The sequence below is a fragment of the Rattus norvegicus genome, chromosome 11 (assembly GCF_036323735.1).
Source record: "Rattus norvegicus strain BN/NHsdMcwi chromosome 11, GRCr8, whole genome shotgun sequence".
Taxonomy (NCBI): Eukaryota; Metazoa; Chordata; class Mammalia; order Rodentia; family Muridae; genus Rattus; species Rattus norvegicus.
This window is the reverse complement of record NC_086029.1, coordinates 93,169,273-93,187,940: the sequence shown is the minus strand read 5'-3', so window position 1 is coordinate 93,187,940 and position 18,668 is coordinate 93,169,273. Positions and strand designations below refer to the sequence as shown.

General features: G+C 50.9%; 1 protein-coding gene across 3 annotated transcripts; it reads left to right on the top strand.

The window, feature by feature from the left end:
- Positions 1 to 231: 231 nt before the first annotated feature.
- LOC120095695 (uncharacterized) lies at positions 232 to 11,440 on the top strand. Of its 3 annotated transcripts, none has more exons than XM_063270868.1 (3): positions 232 to 942; positions 3,104 to 3,301; positions 4,348 to 11,440. In XM_063270868.1, exon 3 carries the CDS (start codon positions 5,313 to 5,315, stop codon positions 6,282 to 6,284), a length of 972 nt encoding a protein of 323 aa, XP_063126938.1. In that variant the 5' UTR covers positions 232 to 942; positions 3,104 to 3,301; positions 4,348 to 5,312; the 3' UTR covers positions 6,285 to 11,440. The 3 variants fall into 3 exon arrangements, with proteins under 3 accessions (XP_063126938.1, XP_063126937.1, XP_063126936.1); XM_063270866.1 differs by having other exon boundaries at positions 234 to 942; positions 3,109 to 3,301; XM_063270867.1 differs by having other exon boundaries at positions 3,109 to 11,440.
- Positions 11,441 to 18,668: the final 7,228 nt, after the last annotated feature.

The window sequence follows — 18,668 nt, the reverse complement described above, 5'->3', positions numbered from 1 at the left end:
AACTGTCGCCCATTCTCATCTGGAGAATCAAGGGCTGGGTCCCCTATCCTACACTACATTTTGTCTCTCCTGAGCAGCAAATCAGCATGTCCCATGAGCCTGGCACCCCAAGGGCAGCAAGGAAGGGACATAGCCTAGAACCTCAGCACTTTGCCTCCCCCAGCAGCGTCCTGACACCGAACAAGCAAGGTGAAACGCAGACCCACAACAGGATTTCTCCGTGTAGCCTTTTCTGTCCTGAAACTTGCTCTGTAGATCAGGCTGGCCTTGAACTCACAGAGATCTGCCTGCCTCTGCCTCCTGAGTGCTGGGATTATAGGGGTGCACCACCACCACCCCGCTAAGTGTTCCCCTTAAGTAAACTTTCAGCTCAGCATGTTTTAGTCTCCCGGAATGACTCTTGTGAGAATAGCAGACGATCAGGGAGGCTCTCTCCCCTGCAAGAATTTTGCTTACAGTGTTGGAAAACTCGTGGACTCCCTGAATTCCTTAGTCCAAGACAGACTGAATTATCTTTCTGGAATCTGCAGGCCTTGGGAAGACAGTGTCCAACGTGTGGAGGGCCAGGCCACGCCCACTTCAGTGGGCCATTCCAGGACATTTTTCTTGGGAAGCCCTCTCTCCCCCTCTCTGCCTTGGTGGTTTCTTTCTGGGCAATTCTTTCTCCCAGGTTGGAAGTCAGTGCTAAGTTATCATAGCCAGGTTTCATATCCAAGGCAATGATTCCTTGCCCCAAACTCGTTTCTTCTGTTTCTTGGAAATTACTGCTGAGTCCTCCTCAGTCCCTAAACCTGGCTCAGTTTGTGCTGTAAGCTGGGCAGAGCCTCAGGACGAAGGGGACAGCAGCAGATATACAGACAGCGGCCTCTGAGATGAGATGACTGGTAAATCCCTGCCTCTCTTCAGCTGAAGGACCTGTGAAGGCGAACACGAGAGGACGGGGTAAGGAAGCTGAGGAGAAGCGTGGTACGGCTGGGGAGCCTCCAACCAAGAGCTCTACAGACAGAGGGTCCTATGCACTGCTCCCCAGAAGCTGTGGGCTTCCCACCCTGAGCCCAGCTGGAGACACTGGAGGTCTCTGTGTGAGAAAAGGCTGGACTCCGGAGAGCCAGGGAGCAGGGTAGAGTGAAAGCTGCCCCCTCCACCCCTAGATGGAGAGGGGTTGAGCCAGCTCTGGGGTGGCCCCAGTTTCCAAGTGCCTTTGGATGGAGAAAGCTGCTTAATCTTTCCCTGGAAATCAGAATCTGGAGCCCACACAGCTGATTACAGGGCCAAGGGAGAGACTTAGGAGGAAGGCTGAAAAGAATTAAAGTCAATTCAGCAGGGAGCAGACCGGGGAGCTGGGACAGGTGGGGGCTGAAGAGGCCCCTGCTGAGGTCAGAGTCCACAGGTGAAGGTCAGGCCTGCCACTTAGGAGCCTCCTGTAGGGGCAATAAGGAACACTTTGGGAGACCGATGTTGAGAGAACAAGAGGCCAGTCACGTCACTGTGGTTGTCTGAAGACCTGGGCCAGTAAGGACAGTAAGGGTCCTAGGTAATGGCTTTGTCTTGCTTCAAGTCTAGACTGGAGAGTGGGGCTGGAAGACTGCTGGGACTCAGGCAGAGAGGGTGGGGGTTGCTCCCCTGTGCTGGCTCCCCTGTGCTGTGTGTTCTGATCACACATGTGCACACACACACACACACACACACACACACCACTCAGCTATGTTTGCTTGCTCTTGTGTTCACCCCCATCACACACATGTGCGCTCTCTCTCTCTCTCTCTCTCTCTCTCTCTCTCTCTCTCTCTTAAATAACTTGCAGACGTATATTAGCAAAAACATTCCATCTGGGCTAGGATCTCTCTCATTGCTTTCAATTCCCCTGGGTCTTAACTTGAAAAAAAAAAAAAAAAAAGGAGGAGGAGGGAGGAAAAGATTTGACTAAAGTTGGGTTAAGGTTTTTTTCTTACCCCTTTCTTTTTTGGTTCCTGACTGCCAAGAATTTATGTTTGTAAAAGGAAAAGAATTAACCGTGTTGATTAAGAGGCAAACTCCCTGGAAATGCTCTCCCTTAACCCTTTGTGCCCTCTTAGTGAAAGACACTGGGGTTTGATGGCCCCCGGGCTGGAGGCCCAGAACCTTCCAAAGGGAGCTGAGATAAGCTGGCCCTTCTGGCATCCATGCGTCAGTCCCAGAGCAGATGCTGGGTGTCTGTCTCCATTCTCACGGTGCTGTGAGCTCCACTGGCAGAGGCTATGTGCACGTGTGTGCTCACCTGTGCCCTCCAGGCACCGAGGGAAAGCTCCAGCAGGGTAGAGGAGTCTTCACCTTGACCAATCACCTTGATCAATCACCTTGATCAATCACCTTGATCAAATCATCAAGGACTGATTTGGCAGAGAGCAGGCACCTGAGAAGCCGAGGTGAGGGTGAGGCGGCTTCCGCAAAGGAGGCAGGTTCCCCTGCTGCTGCCCACTGTGTGCGTGACCACGGCCACTGCTGACCTGAGCAGAGCTGTGAGTCAGCCTCCTGACAGCGTCCTGGATCGCCCTGTCTCATTTCCACCCAAATTTGTCCTCCCAGAGTCCCTGTCCCTCAGGAAGCACCGAGGCTGCATGGCTCCGTTAAGCCAGGCCTTTATCATCACAGAGGCTGAAGTTTTTTGAGAAAGGGTAGACACTGGAACTGGGTCTAAATGGGGAGCGGTGCTGGGAGGAGAAAGAAGGATTTGCTGGAAATTCTGAGCTTCTTGGTTGTGTATCAAACTGTTCAGAATGGCTTTTGGTGCCGGGAGCCCCAGGCTTGGCCTGCCTCCCACAAGCTGCACAGGCTGTCTCTCCTCTGGTCAATTGCCCCCTGCTGCCTCCTCCTTAGCCCTCACGCTTCACTGACCCTTTCTTCCATACCGGCTCCTGCACTGCTTGAGGATGAAGGTCTCACGCCTGGGACATTGCTTGGCTTAACCATTGGTTACTGAGTTAAACTGAAGGTCTTCGGTTGCTGAAACACACACTGTGTTCAAAAGTGCTTTATGTATACCCCCATAGCGCCGCTCACCACAGGACCCAAAGATCATATACACCAGTATTTGATCGCTCAATTTCCTTTGATTTTTCTCGAGGTAAGAATTCTGCCAGAGCCCTCCCGAGGACCTGATGCAGCTTAGGACAGACAGTAAATGCCCAGCCAACCTCCGAAGGATGAAAAGAAGATCCAACAGACAACAAATATCCACGGACAAACCCAGAGAAAGCTAGCCCTGGCTGGAGCCGACGTTGGGAGCTGGAGAACAGAGAAAAGGAAGCACCATCAGAACAAGGTGGGGGATGAGGAGAGAAGCAACCATTGAGTACCTACTGTGTGCCACCACTGCCCCGCACAGGCATTCACTGCTGTGCTTTATCCTACCTCTGTCCTGGCAGGGAGAGCTTTTTACCACATTCAGCATCATCTAGGATATGGAGAGAGGTTAGGCAACTCTCCCAGGGCACCTATCTGGCCTAGGTCAAGCTGAAGCGTCACCCGGGTCGTCACCCGGGATCATCACCTGGGTCCTTCCGACCCTGGAACCTGTACTTTGCTCACAGCATGTGGGTTGTGGCAGAGCTTTGAAGGATGAGAGCAGTTTTCAGAGAGAAGATTTAGAGCCCAGACGGGTAGAAAGGACTGAGGGTTCCCAGGAAGGATGGGGCTGGCTCTCTTGTTCCAAGAGCTTCCATAAACTGTCTGGCCAGGAAGTCAGAGAAACTCCACCATGGTCAGACAGCTGTGCAGGAAGACAATGGAGGCCCAGAGCAGCATTAGGGTCTCTTCAGCAAGGCCCTGCAGCACAATCTACACAGAGGCAGGCTTTCCAAAGGGATGGGATTTTATTTTCGTTCTTTCTTTCTTTTTCTTTTTTAAAAATGTTTATTCTTTAATCCTTTTTTACAGTCCAGACTTCATCCCCCTCCCCGTTTGCCTCCCTGACTACCCCCCATCCCATGCCTTCTCCTCCACCCCACTCCCCCACCTCATCTCTAAGAGGATATCCCCACTCACCCCCACGCCCACCCCACCAGGCCTCTCCACTTCCTGGGGTCTCAAGCCTTTCCAGGGTTAGGGTCATCTTCTCTCACTGAGGCCAGACAGGCAGTCCTCTGCTGTACATGTGTCAGGGCCTCGTATCAGCTGGTGTACGCATGCTGCTTGGTTGGTGGCTGCATGTCTGAGAGATCTCGGGGTCCAGGTCAGTTGAGACTGCTGGTTCTCCCATTGAGGTCGCCCTCCTCCTCAGCTTCTTCCAGCTTTTCCCTAATTGAACCACAGGAGTCCCTGGCTTCTGTCCATTGGTTGGGTGCTAGTATCTGCATGTGACTCTTTCAGCTGCTTGTTGGGTCTCTCAGAGGACAGCCATGCCAGGCTCCTGACAGTCACCTGTGTGCAGCAGACGTCCTCCAGGCCTTGAAACTGTGGTGTCTTCAGAGGAGCAGACAAGTTGGTGTCGTGTCTTGGTAGAAGGCGGCAGCCGGCCAGAAGGCGTATATATTTACTTTTAAAGCTCTCTTTTAGGTGCGTGTGGCTGGGAATGTTTGGAGGTCAAAGAGATGTTTCTCACCGGCTATCATGTGGGCCTCAGGTTTGGTGGCAAGTGTCCTCACTTGTTGAGCCGTTTCCGTTGCCCTGGTGACGTGTAAGCCGGGGAAGAAGGAATGTGGCAATCTCCGTGTAAGGTTTTAAGACCTCAAGGCTTAGAAGACCTGAGACTGGTGGTTAATCAGCTCTCCTGGATACCAAGTTCATCAAAACACCATCACAGAAAATCCAACATGGGGGTGGCCAGCCAGAGGCAAGTTCTGGGTCGTGGACATAAAAGATTTTCTGGCTTCCTTCAGCCCCCCAAGTCCAGGACATTGGGTTGACAACTCTTCATAACTTCTTCAGGCTGAATATGGGGGTTGAGATATCTTGAAGCGGGTGGGGGTAGGGAAAATGGGGGAGTTGTTTGGTCTTAAGAAGGCCACCCAACGGTTGTTGTAGTCTCTGATGTCTGTCCTGACTGGATCCGGCCAAAAGTCCCTGAGATCGGGAGTTCAAGCAGGCCAGTTCAGCATGTCTGACAATGAGACCCATCAAAGCTGTCCATTCTGTGATGTATAAATCTGTGGACATTTAAAGCCACACAGATCTGGGTCGTCCTCTGCCTCCTTCTTGGTTCTTCTCTGGGATGGGATTTTCTAATGTTAATATATTTATTTCTTCAAAGCAGCTGTGTCATGGGTCCCACCGTGACCCAAAAATACAGGTAGGGAGTGGAAACCAGAAACGTTAGATGATCTGCTCAAAGGCACATGGCTGGCGGGCAATCAGCCTGGTTTTGGACCCAGAAGTCTACTCCTGAGTTTACGCTCATATCCACGGCACCATGGAGGGTGAGTGTGATGATGAAAGTCCCCTGCCCTGCAGAGGTGAGGAGTCAGCCTGCCAGGCTGGTGACAGGGATTGGGGATTGGGAGGTGAAGGAGTCAGCCTGCCAGGCTGGTGACAGGGATTGGGGAGGGGTCAGGTGGAAGAGAAGACTCTATTCCCATCCTCACCCTTCCACACACATACACAGGTGTACACATAGATACCACACATACCACACCACAGCGTATCACACTCCCCACATACACCAGATATATGTACACACATACATACATACAATACACATACCACAATATACAAACATAGCATGCATACCAGATATATCACATACACTCATACACACATACATACCGCATACATACACACACATACCACACCACATATATACCACACACATACACACACACACCACACACATACACACACATACCACACCACATACATACCACACACACACATATATATACATATCACACCACATACTCACATACCACACCACATACATACCACACACACATATATACACATACCACACCACACACATACAGACACATATATACCACACCACATACACACATACCACACCACATACATACCACACACACATATATACACATACCACACCACACACATACAGACACATATATACCACACCACATACACACATACCACACCACATACACACATACCACACCACATACATACCACACACACACACACGACATACCACATACATACCACATACACACACATACACACATACCACATATATACCACACATACGCTACACATGTACCACATCCATACCACACATACACATACACACATACCACATACATACCACACACACACACACACACACACACACACACACACACACACACACACTATGCTGATGACTTGGAAACCATTTAAGGTTGGGGTACACTTGAAGTGAGGTGGCAGAGGCAGAGTGAGATCCCTTTGTGTCCATTGACAAGCCGACTTGATTGTGGGTTCATTCACATCTACCCTGCCCTAGAATCCTGCTAAACGTGGCTCCTAGGCTTCTTCTGGACTGGTCACATCTGTTTCTCTCCCACCATGTTTTGAGCAGGGCATATGTACCCATGTTAGCGTTCAGGATCTCCCCTGGCCTGGGGCAGTTTCTGCTGGTGACCTGCTGCCCTGTGGTCAGGGGCAGTCCATGTTGGATAGCTGCCTCTGGCTTCCTCTCTTTCTCCATCCAGACCCCTTGGGACCAGAGACACTCTTTCAGGTCAGCTCTGGCATCGTCTCCTTCTCCCATGCATACATCATTGGTGGTCCTGGGGTGCCACTGTTAACCTCCCACCTTCCAGAAAGTTCAGGGACACTTGGGAAGACCACAAGTACCACACATTGTCCTAATCTCCTAAAGTGTGTGTGTGTGTGTGTGTGTGTGTGTGTGTGTGCGCGCGCGCGTGCCGCACAGGTGCGTGTACATGCATGTGTACATGTGTGTTTGCAGGGGGAGTTGTATGTAATGCTAAGAGATATTTGAAAGCTATGTCGGACAGATGCTTTCTGTCCAGCTTCCGAGATTCAGAGACCAGTTTCCTAGGATTCCCCTAAATCTTTTCTCATGGTTACCATAGGCACCTTCCAGCCGCTGATACTCTCTCCCAGGTGTGACATCGTCTCAGGACAGTCAGGCCCTCCACCAATCTTGTATATTGGTGCAACACCTTCTTGTGGCTGAGCCTCCTCCTCTTCCTGTGGGACCATTTCCAGCCTCAGCCCTGAATGGCAGGCGGCTCTGGACTATTTAGGTCCATTTCCCAGGTGGGCAGAATGAGGATGTCTTGGTGATGTTCGCAAGTCACATGGTTGGTGAGTCACTTGGCTGCAGTGTTAGATTTCTAGGCAGGAGGGTGGGGAGGGAGGTGAGGATGGGGGAGGAGACAGGATCTGGACGGATGCTGCCCGGGATCTGGAGGGATGGAAGGGTGAGTGATCCGAGTTCCTCTGCACCCAGAAAGCCCCACCCCAGTCACATGCTTTTCCCTGCTGACATCCTGACACCTTCCCAGTTGAGCAGGATTGAATCACTCCTGTTGCCTCCTTTCCAGGGTGCTCCTTTCCTAAGACTTGATGCCAGGCCCGTTTTTTTTTTTTTTTTTTTTTTTCAGGTAGGCAGGTAGGTCCTTTTGGGGTCTGGCCCTCGTCTAAACAAGAGAAATTGTTTGCGAATTCCTCAGAGGCTATGAATAGCATCTGACCTCCTCGCAGAGGTAGGCCAGTCTACAGCAGCGGTGGGGGCAAGAGGGATGTCCAATTACACAACAATTACAACAATTACAGCGGGCATTAGCCACGCACCCACTTCCAAAGAGCTTCAAGGACGTTCGAGTTTATTAGGTTATCTGACCTCATAAAAGTCCCACAAATGGGCGGTGATGGTTACGATTATACCATTTTATAGATTCGAAAATCAAGGCCTAGGAAAACGTAAGCGACTTGCTCAAATCCTCCAGCAAGGAGTCAGGAAATGGGTCTTAGTCTTCCCCCGGCTCTTGAAACCTGTAGGTGTTTTGAACGTGGGACTGACTCCCTCTCTCGGGTGTCTGCATTCCTATGAGCTAGGGTGTGTCCGGAGGAGGTGTCTGGCTGTAGACTCAGAGAATGTTCGAGCACGAGGTCACTCAGAGACAGTGAGTCAGGTATCTTTATTTTGAGGTCAGTTTCCTCTTTCACTTCCCCAAACACTTGCTGGGGAGTGACCTCACTTGTTACCCAGTATGCGTTCACCAGCTCCCTCCGCTGCTGCTGCCACCCTGAGAGGCTTTACACAGTGGCAGGTTTTAGGAAGAGCATGCGCAGGAGGTCAGCATTCCTGTCCTGGGATTACGGCCTTCTGGCCCACTAATCTCCTAACAAGGGTGTGGTCCCTGCTAGCTTACTGTTGATATGACCTCTTCCTGGTGCTCTGACCCAGTTCTTTCCCCCAAGGCTGACCTCCTGGGACCTCTCCTCTACTTAGCAGAATCTCAGGAGCCTTGCTAAACATTCAAGGCCTCACCTTCCAGGTCCTGAACTCTCCTGCCTCCCTTGGCTCCTCCCCTCCCCTTCCCTTGAAATTCTGTCTTCAGACAGCCTGGAGGACTGGCCCAGGCTTGCCTCCTGTTTTCCCAACGCCACAGCCTACTGCTTTAGTATCCCTAGACCAGAAGAGCCTCTCCCATGCTCTCTGCCTGTCAGTTTCTGTCAGCCTTTTAAAGCTATGGCAAACGTCCTTCATGAAGCCCTGGATCCTACCGCAGGGAAACACCCTTGCTCCTATGACAGTGCAGAGCGTCTCGTACCCAGGCCTCTGTACACACAGCACCCTGTCATGTAGCAGTGGTGTATAACGCATCAGGTATCCCCAGAGCTATAAAGATCACAGAATCTTGCAATATCGTTTATTCTCGATTGCGTGCATGTGGGTCACGTCCTCGGTTGAAAGCGTCAGTCCTTCCCTTTGACGGGTACTTTCACGTCACCCTCAGAAAAGCGCCGAGAGAGGCGCGACTCGGAGCTTCCGTTTTGTGAGTGACAATTGCTGAACACAGAGACTGAGAGGACGTCCCCCTGAGCAGGTTACCTGGCTGTTACTCACGGAGAAACCAGCCAAGGTGCCAGCTGTTCCCCAAGGAATGCATTAAAGTTTGGGTGGTCTTTCAAAGAGGACCTAAAGTCATGGCAAAGGCTCCCCTCCCACCGTCAGGAAGCAAGGCTGAGAGAGCCGGGTCTCCTGTTTCAGCAGGGGCTTTGCCTCAGCCCTCAAGTGTGAAGCCAGTGTTAGCCAGCTGCGGACTCAGCCACACCTAGCCAGCCACCTCTGTAACATGGAACTGATACTGTGAGTGAGGAACAACCACTCTGTTCTGGATCCCATGTCTTCACTTAACAAATGAGAGATTTCCCGCCTCAGCTTCTCTTGGAAACAGGAGAATCTGGTGACACCGCTTCTGAGGGGGCGAGAGGGCTGGCCAGAGTGGCTCTCCTCATACTTGCTTAGGCCTTCGTGGGTTTCACTTAGACCTAGTTTTTCTGAGCCAGAAGAAGACAGGAGGAAGGGAAGGAATAATAATAATAATAATAATAATAATGATGATGATGATGATGAAGAAGAAGAAGAAGAAGAAGAAGAAGAAGAAGAAGAAGAAGAAGAAGAAGAAGAAGAAGAAGAAGAATCAGCTCAAGAAGCAGGGGGCTGTATTTAAATACCTGAGTTCCCTCAGCTCTAGGATATGCAAGTGGGCAGAGAGAAGAATGAAAAATGGCTGCACAATAAACTCTCTGTGCACCTAGCTGGCATGGGTCAGCTCCTGGTCACACCTCTGTTTGGAACAGATGGCCAGCTGCCTCTGGTCCTTCGGAAACTTACACAGAGCCGGATCAGAGGCGGCCCCGAAGTCCTGACAATTATAGGATTCTAACTCTGCCATTGACGAGCTTCCTCCCCCTTCAGGCATCCCAGTGCCACCAAGTCCGAGCTGGAAAGTCACCAGCCTTTCTGCGCTTGTTTTGTTGGACTCTCCCAGCATGATTCAGCTGAGAGACACTGACTAGAGAAGCTAGTCACTGGCAGCCTGGCCACTCTTGGTGTGCACCCAGGTGTGGTACAGGTCTACCCTACATCAGTCCCTCTCTCCCACCCACATCTCCTTGACACCCGATGTCTTCCAGCCCTTCCTGTTCCACTTCTGTGGAAAGAGTGCTCGATCTGAGCTTTCAGGGAGGCTGAAACAGCACAGATACCCAGAGGTCCTTATGTCTTGGTTTAGGATGTGGCTTGGACAAACTCTGTGATGATTCTTTCTGGCAGCCAGGATTGAGAAGCATCAGGACAAGGGTGTAGAGAGGAAGCCTATTGTGAGACAGCAGGGTTCAGTCTATGTTGGCTAGATTTGGAGAAGCGTGGGGCACACACATCTTTTAGGAGTAGAGGAAGAAAAGGTGTGTATGGGGGTGGATAGAACACTGTCCCTGTTCCCACTTCTCCTGTGAGAGTCAGAGGCCAGTCCTGTTGGGCATCCAGGTAACAGTATGGGTGGACAGATGTACCAGGACACATTGAGGCTCCTAGATTGTCCCAGAGCTCCAGCTGTCACTGTCAGGGGGACTTCACGTGTTGCAGTCACTGGACGTGCCAGCATTGGGACCTGCTCTAGAGTGGCTGTGGGCAGCTTGGCACCCAAGAATACACCATACAACCTCAGCAATGACTGTGTGTGGGGGGAGGGGGCTGCAGGGCACCTCCCAGTCACACAGGTCAATAGGGGCCCCAATCATGAAACTGGTCGTAGTAGTGGCAGTGTGGTGAGGTCTGGCAGACATTTGCCAACCTTCTCTGAAGCTGACTCCCAGCTGGCACAGCCCGGCCAAACACTTCCCCTCCCTCTGCACATTCACCAGGCAAGCAGAGCCTTCGTACACGTCCCCTCCTGTGTGCCCTTGGTGTGAATGTTTGTTTTGCTTCCTGTGTGAGCACCCCCCCACTTCTTTTTAAATCACGTTGTCTCCTAAATTAGAAAACTTTAATTGTTAGCAAGAGCTGGGGTCTACTCCTTGCATGGACAATATCACGAAACATTGGAAAATAAACAAACTGGAAAAGTTTAAGACATTTTCAAACCCTTTGTATCCCAGAGGGCGTCTGGGGCCTGGGGCAGGACAAGGTTCTGCTGGCCTGGGTTTATGTTGTGTTGGTGACTTAACCCCTGCAGATGTGAGAAGCCAAACCTTGACAGCAGGGTTGTTTTCACTAAACTTTCCAGGATTGCAAACTTGATTTGGGAGACATTCGCACTGATTTGCACTGAGGTCTCCAGTGGCTTCAGTCAGCTTCCTCTCCGGGCAGAGTGCATGCTGGGAATGGGCCAGTGGCTCTGGTGTTTGACAGCTGTTGTAAACCATGCTGTCCTCCAGAGTTGTTCTAGAGGGCTGAGGGAGGAGAGGGAGCCGGGGAGGGGGTGGTGTGTGAGAACATTTTCCCATCTTACTGAAATGTGAATCTAACGGAATGATAGTAAGGTCATGGCCTTTAAGCTGCATTGAGTGTCTTGCACATTGTAATTTTACCCAGAGTGGGGCTAGTTTCTGAAATGATTAAAACTATTGATCCCTAGGCCTGTGTGGCTTGAATCAGAATTCACTAGGGGCCTGGAGGTGAGGAATACACATTTCTCTCTAGTTCTGCCCAGATAACAGATACCATCTTGTAGATGGCTCTGGCTGGGGCTGTTCCCTCTGACCACAGTGCCGGCCACACGAATAAACAGAACCCAGTTTCTACAGATCAGGAAGTCATGAAGAGCCAGGCCAAGAGTGACAGCCCAGTTAGCCCCGGCTTCCCCCTCAACACCGGAGAGGGCAGTTCCCTCTGATTGGTCTCGGAATCAACTTCCATGAGACTGGTGTAAGCAAAGTGACTTCTCCATGAAAAGAAACAGGTGAACATCAAAGATAGCAGGGGATCCGCCCAGCTGAGAAGTAGACACAGCACCTAAAGTCATGGCAAAGGCTCCCCTCCAACCGTCAGAAAGCAAGGCTGAGAGAGCCGGGTCTCCTGTTTCAACAGGGGCTTTGCCTTCTCACAGAAGCGGAAGTGTCCCAAGTTTCAGACCAAAGAACAGTGGAAGGACAGTCTTGCTCTGTGGGACAGATGCTGATAATGTGCAGACCTTGGCCTCCTGTGAACCGTCTTCCTCCAGATGAGAGAGGGTCCTCCTCCTAACCCTATCACCGTTCCCTCACTCCTTTGAAGATGGTCTGGCTTCCTGCTGGGTCTGTGTGTGGCCCCCTCTTAATTCCGACTGGTCAGTCTCCCAATCCTGAGCGCTCCTCTCCAAAACCTGAGAGATCTCATTCTAACTCCTCACTGGGGCCTTTGCCCACCTCCAGGAAAGGTTAGAGAATGGTCTTTAGCCATAGTGGACTCAGCAGTGTACAGGCTCAAGGAAGCGGGTGGGATGCTACCTGCTTCTGCCCCAAAATCCCCTGACCTCTCCGTGTGTACTCTTCCTGGGCAGCCACAGCCATAACATGTATGTAGCAATCCCATAACTCAGATCAGTATCAAAGTCTATTAACCGGTCACACACAGAGACTCATAGATACACAGGGGAATGCGGGTCACTGCTACTCAACCTTTACAAGGCGAGGCCCTCTCCAATCACCTATACCAAGGGGATGGGCTCTCCTCCAGGTGTCTGGAGCACAATTGGTTCTATCTCCTGTGGACATTTTTTTTTTTTTTTAAATCAATCCAGATTTCTCTGGGTGCCATTGCTAGTTTGTGAGATCCTGGAAGGCAAGGTTTTATTTTATTTTATTATGTTACTCTATTGTTTTTGCATTCTCATCGCCCAGCGCAGCGCCTGTCACGTAACATACCTAGGTAAGTGGTGGCGGATGAAGGAAAAACAGCCTGGCCGTGGGGCCTGTCATTTGATTCCCAGAACAACTGTGTAAGTCGACAGCACAGGAATATGAGCTCTGACTTCCTGAAAAGGGGAGGAAAAAGAAAGAAAGAAATGGTACGTCCAGGAGGGTGGGACCTTACTTTAAGGTCACCTGGCCTCTGGAGCTCTGAGATTCTCAAAGGCAAGGCTCCTTTTGCAGCTGCCTGAGGTACCTCCTGCACCAGGGCTTCCCAAGCCGTTCATACCAAGATCCTTCTCATCCCTCCTGTGCCTTAGCCCAGCACATGGGCTTTGAAGGAGTTGGCCTAGCAAATGAACTACAATTGTGTCGTAACAATGACTCGATTATCTCATTTTTTATTAATAAAAGACATGTGCGACACGCCACTCAGAGCTTTCGGTTGAGAGAGAATGAATTTCTCCCTCCAGGTTAATTGAATTCCACCCAGGGGCAGATCCTTAATGAACCACCTTCCTGGACTGGGGCTGTGGCCTCAGCTCTGCACTCCACAGCTTCTTCCTAGTGCAGCCTCCTGTCAGAGAATCGGGCCCCTTTGTCGTGCCCACCCCTGGCTCCTGGGGAAGTGAGACTGCAATGTGTCAGCTACTCCAGGTGATGTACTCCAAGACCTTTCAGGAGGACAGTTAAACCTTCCCCTAGGACTGCTGGTGGGGTTTTAATGCCTCTTCTCCCTCTGTCTGGGCACTTCCTTCCATTCTTGGCCCCATTCCTCCATGCATATGCATCAGGGCTCATGTGTGAGGGTCCCAAGGGACAGCATGGAGCTACACTCAGGCCAAGTGTCATGGCTGAAAGCAGGAGATGAAGCTCAGACCCGAATGTGGCCTTCATGCCCACTGATGGGCCTTAGCAGAGGCCCTGTGCTCCTTCTCTGTGGGTCTGCCTTCTGGGTTCTTGGTACCAAGGCCTTCCCTACCCACAGGCCTTGAGGGGAAAGAGAAATGAAGTCCGTGTGCTTCCTCCTTCCCTGCATGAAAGCCCACTGTGTGCTAGACAGAGACAAGTATATTCCTCGTCTTACTGTGTGTCCTTCAGAAGGGGACCGTCAAATGGGACAGAGGAGTGTGTGTGTGTGTGCGTGTGTACGTGTGTATGTGTGTGGTAGGAGGGCAGCCCAGGCTAGGAATGGAGGCAGGATGACCTCAGTGTAAGAGGATGTGAAATAGAAAAACAGGCTCAGAATGGTCTGGGAGGCCAAATGACACTTCTTCCCTTCTGCTAAAACCCAAACAAAAGGCTCTACATCCCTCCTCGCTGAAGCCTCTTGGCATTAAGCTGCTGTTTGTCTCTCGGAGTCATTCCTGTACACACAGCTCCTCCCTCCCCCAACAGCGTTGCCGCCATAGTTAAGATTCTTAAGTCCACAGAAGAAACCACCCCTCTGAGGTGCAGGGCCAAGAGGTTGGGACTAGAGGGCCTCCAGAGGTCAGAGCCCAGAGGCACCCTGCCAAGAGCTTTTACAGCCCGGGCCTTCAGAATGGCAGTTCTTCCCACAGAGAAGGGCAGGGCCTTCTTGCTGTGGTAGCCTCCACACTTGCTGCATAGATGCGCTTGGTAAGCGGAGGAGCATGCCATCCCCGGCCATTTCCTTACAGAAGACAGCCTTTGACTCTCCCGGAAGGTGGGATTGAAAAGCAACTCCTGTCTGCCGAAGGCTTGCAATGGGCTCTGTACTGTCCAACCCAGCAATCTTTTCAGCGGCAGGAGCATGGCCTCCACTTCCAGGCTGTGCTTTTGGCCTAGCTGCGCTGGTTCCAATGAACTTCCTTTCCCCGGCCTGCTGGTGAGGGACCCAGGCGGTCTCAAGCTTCAGAAGGACACAGTCCAGGCTTTACCAGTGCTATCACTGGCTCTCTGGAGAACCCCCTTCTCTGGGCATCTTCCATTGGCTACAATGCTGTCTCCCTCCTCCCAGTGCTTTCTGACCTGGCTCATCTGAGTCCTCATGGTTCTCACCTCTCCATGTTTTTTCCCCCCAGATTAACATTGGCTTTGTCCCTAGGAGTCAGAATGTCTGTTCGACTAGCTCTGTCTTGAGGTCCCAGAAGCAACTCATCCCTGAGGAGACCCAGCCCTTCCATAAGATGGTTAATTATCATCTTCTCTTCTCTTTCTTTTTTTTATTTTATTTTTTTTTGGTTCTTTTTTTTTGTCTTTTTTTTTTAAAAAGATGTATTTATGTATGTATGTGAGTGCACTGTGGCTACCTCCAGACAGAAAAAGGCATCAGATCCCATTACAGATGGCTGCGAGCTACCATGTGGTTCTTGGGAATTGAACTCAGGACCTCTAGAAGAACAGTCAATGCTCTAACTGCTGAGCCATCTCTCCAGCCCCTGTCTTCCCTAGAAGACCACACAGACTGAGGTGAGGGCTGTTTTATTGTTTTTGGTTTGTTTATTTGGTCGGTCGGTCGGTTCTTTGCTTGTTGGTGCAGCTTCTCCTGTTCCCACGCCAGCCTCAGGTATATGGTGGCCATTCAAGAGTATTTGTGGCTAAATGACTGCAGCTTCCCTGCCCACCCCCCCAGCCCTACTCCCAGCCCCCCACCCCTGCTCTCACCCAGAGCAGACCAACATTTCTGTTTTTATAGACTCCAAATGGAACTGGTGAGAGTTCTTTTACCCCACAGGGAAATCCTTGGACCAAATTGGGGGAAGGGGAAAAGGCCTTTGTATCCTAAATCTTCACGCACTGGGCCGGATTTGCATATGTTAATATGGAAAACTGTAACTATGTAATGAGAAGCAGTGGGCCATGTGGCTGAGTGGAATTCCTCACAGTACTTTTCTCAGATGTCTTAATTTACTCTCTTTGTTGTGTTTCGGCAGATCCAGGTGCTTGGATGGAGCTGGTCTTGGTCCCCACTCCCCTCTCCTCAGATCTCTGAAACCCGTAGGTCTCACCAGACTGAGCCTTGTCCAAGAGGTGACCAGGTTCCCCCTCTCCCTATCTGAAACACCACCAGGAAGATGGCGGGGGGTGGGGGGTGGGGATGGGGGGGGGGGGCTACCCCAGACCAGAAAGCCCAGTCCCAGAGATTGGGAGGGGATGTGCCCGAGGGGGCGGGGCAGGGAGGAGAGGGCAAAATTCCAGAGACAAGAATCCTCTATGGAGACAGCCCGCTGGGCTTTCAGCCTTCCATCTGGGTTCCACTAAAAACACATTTTGCGTGTTTCTGTTGTTCTTAAGTCTGGGTTTATTTCAAGGGGGGAAATTATAAAGAAACATCTCTCCTCTTTTTAACAGCAGCTTGTGCTTGGTAGGTTGTCATGTGGCCTGCCCCTCCTGGAGGTGAAAAAGAGGGGACGGGCATGAGTCCCAAGAGGTTCCAGGAGCCAGAGGTTGCTGACAGAATCCCAGGCCAGTGGATCTGACCCATGGTCTTTGCCTACCCACTGATGGCAGCATAGATAGCCAGACAGGATCCTCGGTGGGCTGAGGACTACAGAAGGGAAACTGAGGTCAAGGAGAGATATTGGAGGCAGCCCCACCTGGTGAACATACACACACAGAGCTGAGAGACAACCTCCCCACAGCCATTGAGAGCCTTCTTTGAGCAGCATTTGTAAGTGTTCAGCAAAGTGAAGCTGTGTATTGTCAGGTAAAATGCCAGGGCTGGCGAGGGCCCCTCCTAAGGATTCAAGTTCCAATCTAGGCTTAGAAGCCACAACATGACCTGGAACCTTGAACTTGAGTTAGCCTATACCCCAGAGACAAGAAGAGGTTGCAAGAGACTAGAAAAGAGGTCAGCAGAGGACTGCAGGATTAGTATTCGGAGCAACAATTACGGATAGGTTGATGAGAGTTGCTGCAGAGGTCAGCTTAGGATAAGACGGATGCTAAAAGGGAAAGGAAGGGGCGTCGTTGTAGCTTCTGGGTAAGGAGTCTAAAAATAATTCTTTGCCTTTGGCTTGGTGGTATACGCTGTGACGTTAACAGAGTGTCAGTATCGAAGCCTGAAACGCCATTAGCCATCTAGCACAAAGTCCACATCGTTCTCCCAGACCTCTTTCCTGTTTTACGTGTTCTGGTGTCTGCAAGTTTGTTTGTACAACACATACATGCAGTGCCCGTGAAGGCCAGAAGAGGGCGTTGGACCCGCCGAAATTGGAGTTAACGGAGCTATGAGCCGCTGTGTGGGTGCTAGGAATCAAAGCTGAGTTCTCTGGGAGAGCAGCCAGCACTCTTAACCTCTGAGCCATCTCTCAAAGCCCTCACTTTATAGTGAGAAAACTGAGGCTCAGAGAAAGGAAATGGCTTGCCCAACCTACAAAGCAGGTCAGCGTGTGGGCTCGTTCTGCTTTGGAGCTCCATTTATTTGGTGTTGGTCCGCTTTGTGATAGTGTGTGAATGGCCAGATCCGCATGAAGCTGATCTGAGAATTCCAGTAGATAGGTCGCTCACAGACTCATATGTATGCACTGTGTACTGGCCTTCAGATCCTGCCAGCAGAGACCATCAGTTCTCCCCAGTGGGAGCAACCTGGTTTGGTCCGAGCAACTGTTAGGCACTCCGGCTACAGGCAGAAAGCAGGGCCCAGGACATCGTTGTAGATGAGCCTGTCTTTGTACAGAATGGGTGCCAGACACAAAGAGAGAACTCAGGCTCTAGGCTCTGGCCTTTATTAACCAGAGTAATTTTTGCAGAGCCCTCTCTGCCTCTGAGAAGGGCTCCGCGATGACTCAAGTGGTCCTGCTTAGAAGAGCGCGACTGCCCCCTGGTGGCCATATGTCTGATATCTCCAACACCAGCTCCACCCCCTCCATCCAGCACCGCCTCAGCCCAGCCATTCATCAAATAGGTATTGAGGCCCCCGCTGTGTGCTGGAGAGGTGGAGAGTGAAGAACGCCTCTTGCTAAGTGGATGAACACCCTATACTCTAGAAGAGGTCAGCAGGGGACTGTAGGACATTGATATGTGAAGCCACAAGCTGCTAGAGTAGAGGTTAGCCCGGGGTATAATCGAAGCTTACAAAAAGGGTGTGAGGTTCTATTCCAGCTTCTAGATGAGGTATCTGAAAGCAATCCCTTGAATTGAGCATGGTGGAGTATATCATAGTTCCAGCTACCCAAGAGGCTGAGGTGGGAGGAGTCAACCAACTTCAGCAATGTAATGAGACATCATTTTTAAAAATCCTTAATTGTTATGGGTTGGTGTGCTCCATGCATAATTAACCAATAATCAGCAGTCCTTTGTCTAAGATCTGTGTCTACAAAATATTGTATTTATACCTCCTGGTTTACCCTTCTGGTAGTCCCATGTGGTGTCTATAATGTCCATATCTTTAAAATTGAATAGACAGGGACTGGAGAGGTGGCTCAGTGGTTAAGAGCATTGACTGCTCTTCCAGAGGTCCTGAGTTCAAATCCCAGCAACCACATGGTGGCTCACAACCATCTGTAATGGGATCTGACGCCCTCTTCTGGTGTGTCTGAAGACAGCTACAGTGTGCTCATATATAATAAATAATAAATCTTTAAAAAAAATTGAATAGACACGGTCGGAAAACCCAAATGATTCCCGCCAAGTTGCCTTTGGTAAAAGGCTCCTTCTGGGAGACAGGCACATTAGGCTAGGGTTGAAGGTGGAAGTCAGTCACTTCTACCACAGAACAGTTGGTGAACTGGGGAACTGGACCATAATGCAGCTCTCTCCCATCTTCCAGGGAGCAGAATTCTCTTCTGAAGTTGTAGGCGATGCCTGGTGAGCCTGACACAGGCAGATGCACATGCAGACGACTGGCTTGGTAACTATGACAGGCACAGAGTGCTGAGTTTGTTCTTGGTCACCACCAAGTAGGTGGGCAGACCAGAGGTTAGAAGGCA

Coding starts and splice junctions, on each gene's coding strand:
- LOC120095695 (XM_063270867.1), top strand. CDS start 5,313: ATGGCTGGCGGGCAATCAGCCTGGTTTTGGACCCAGAAGTCTACTCCT.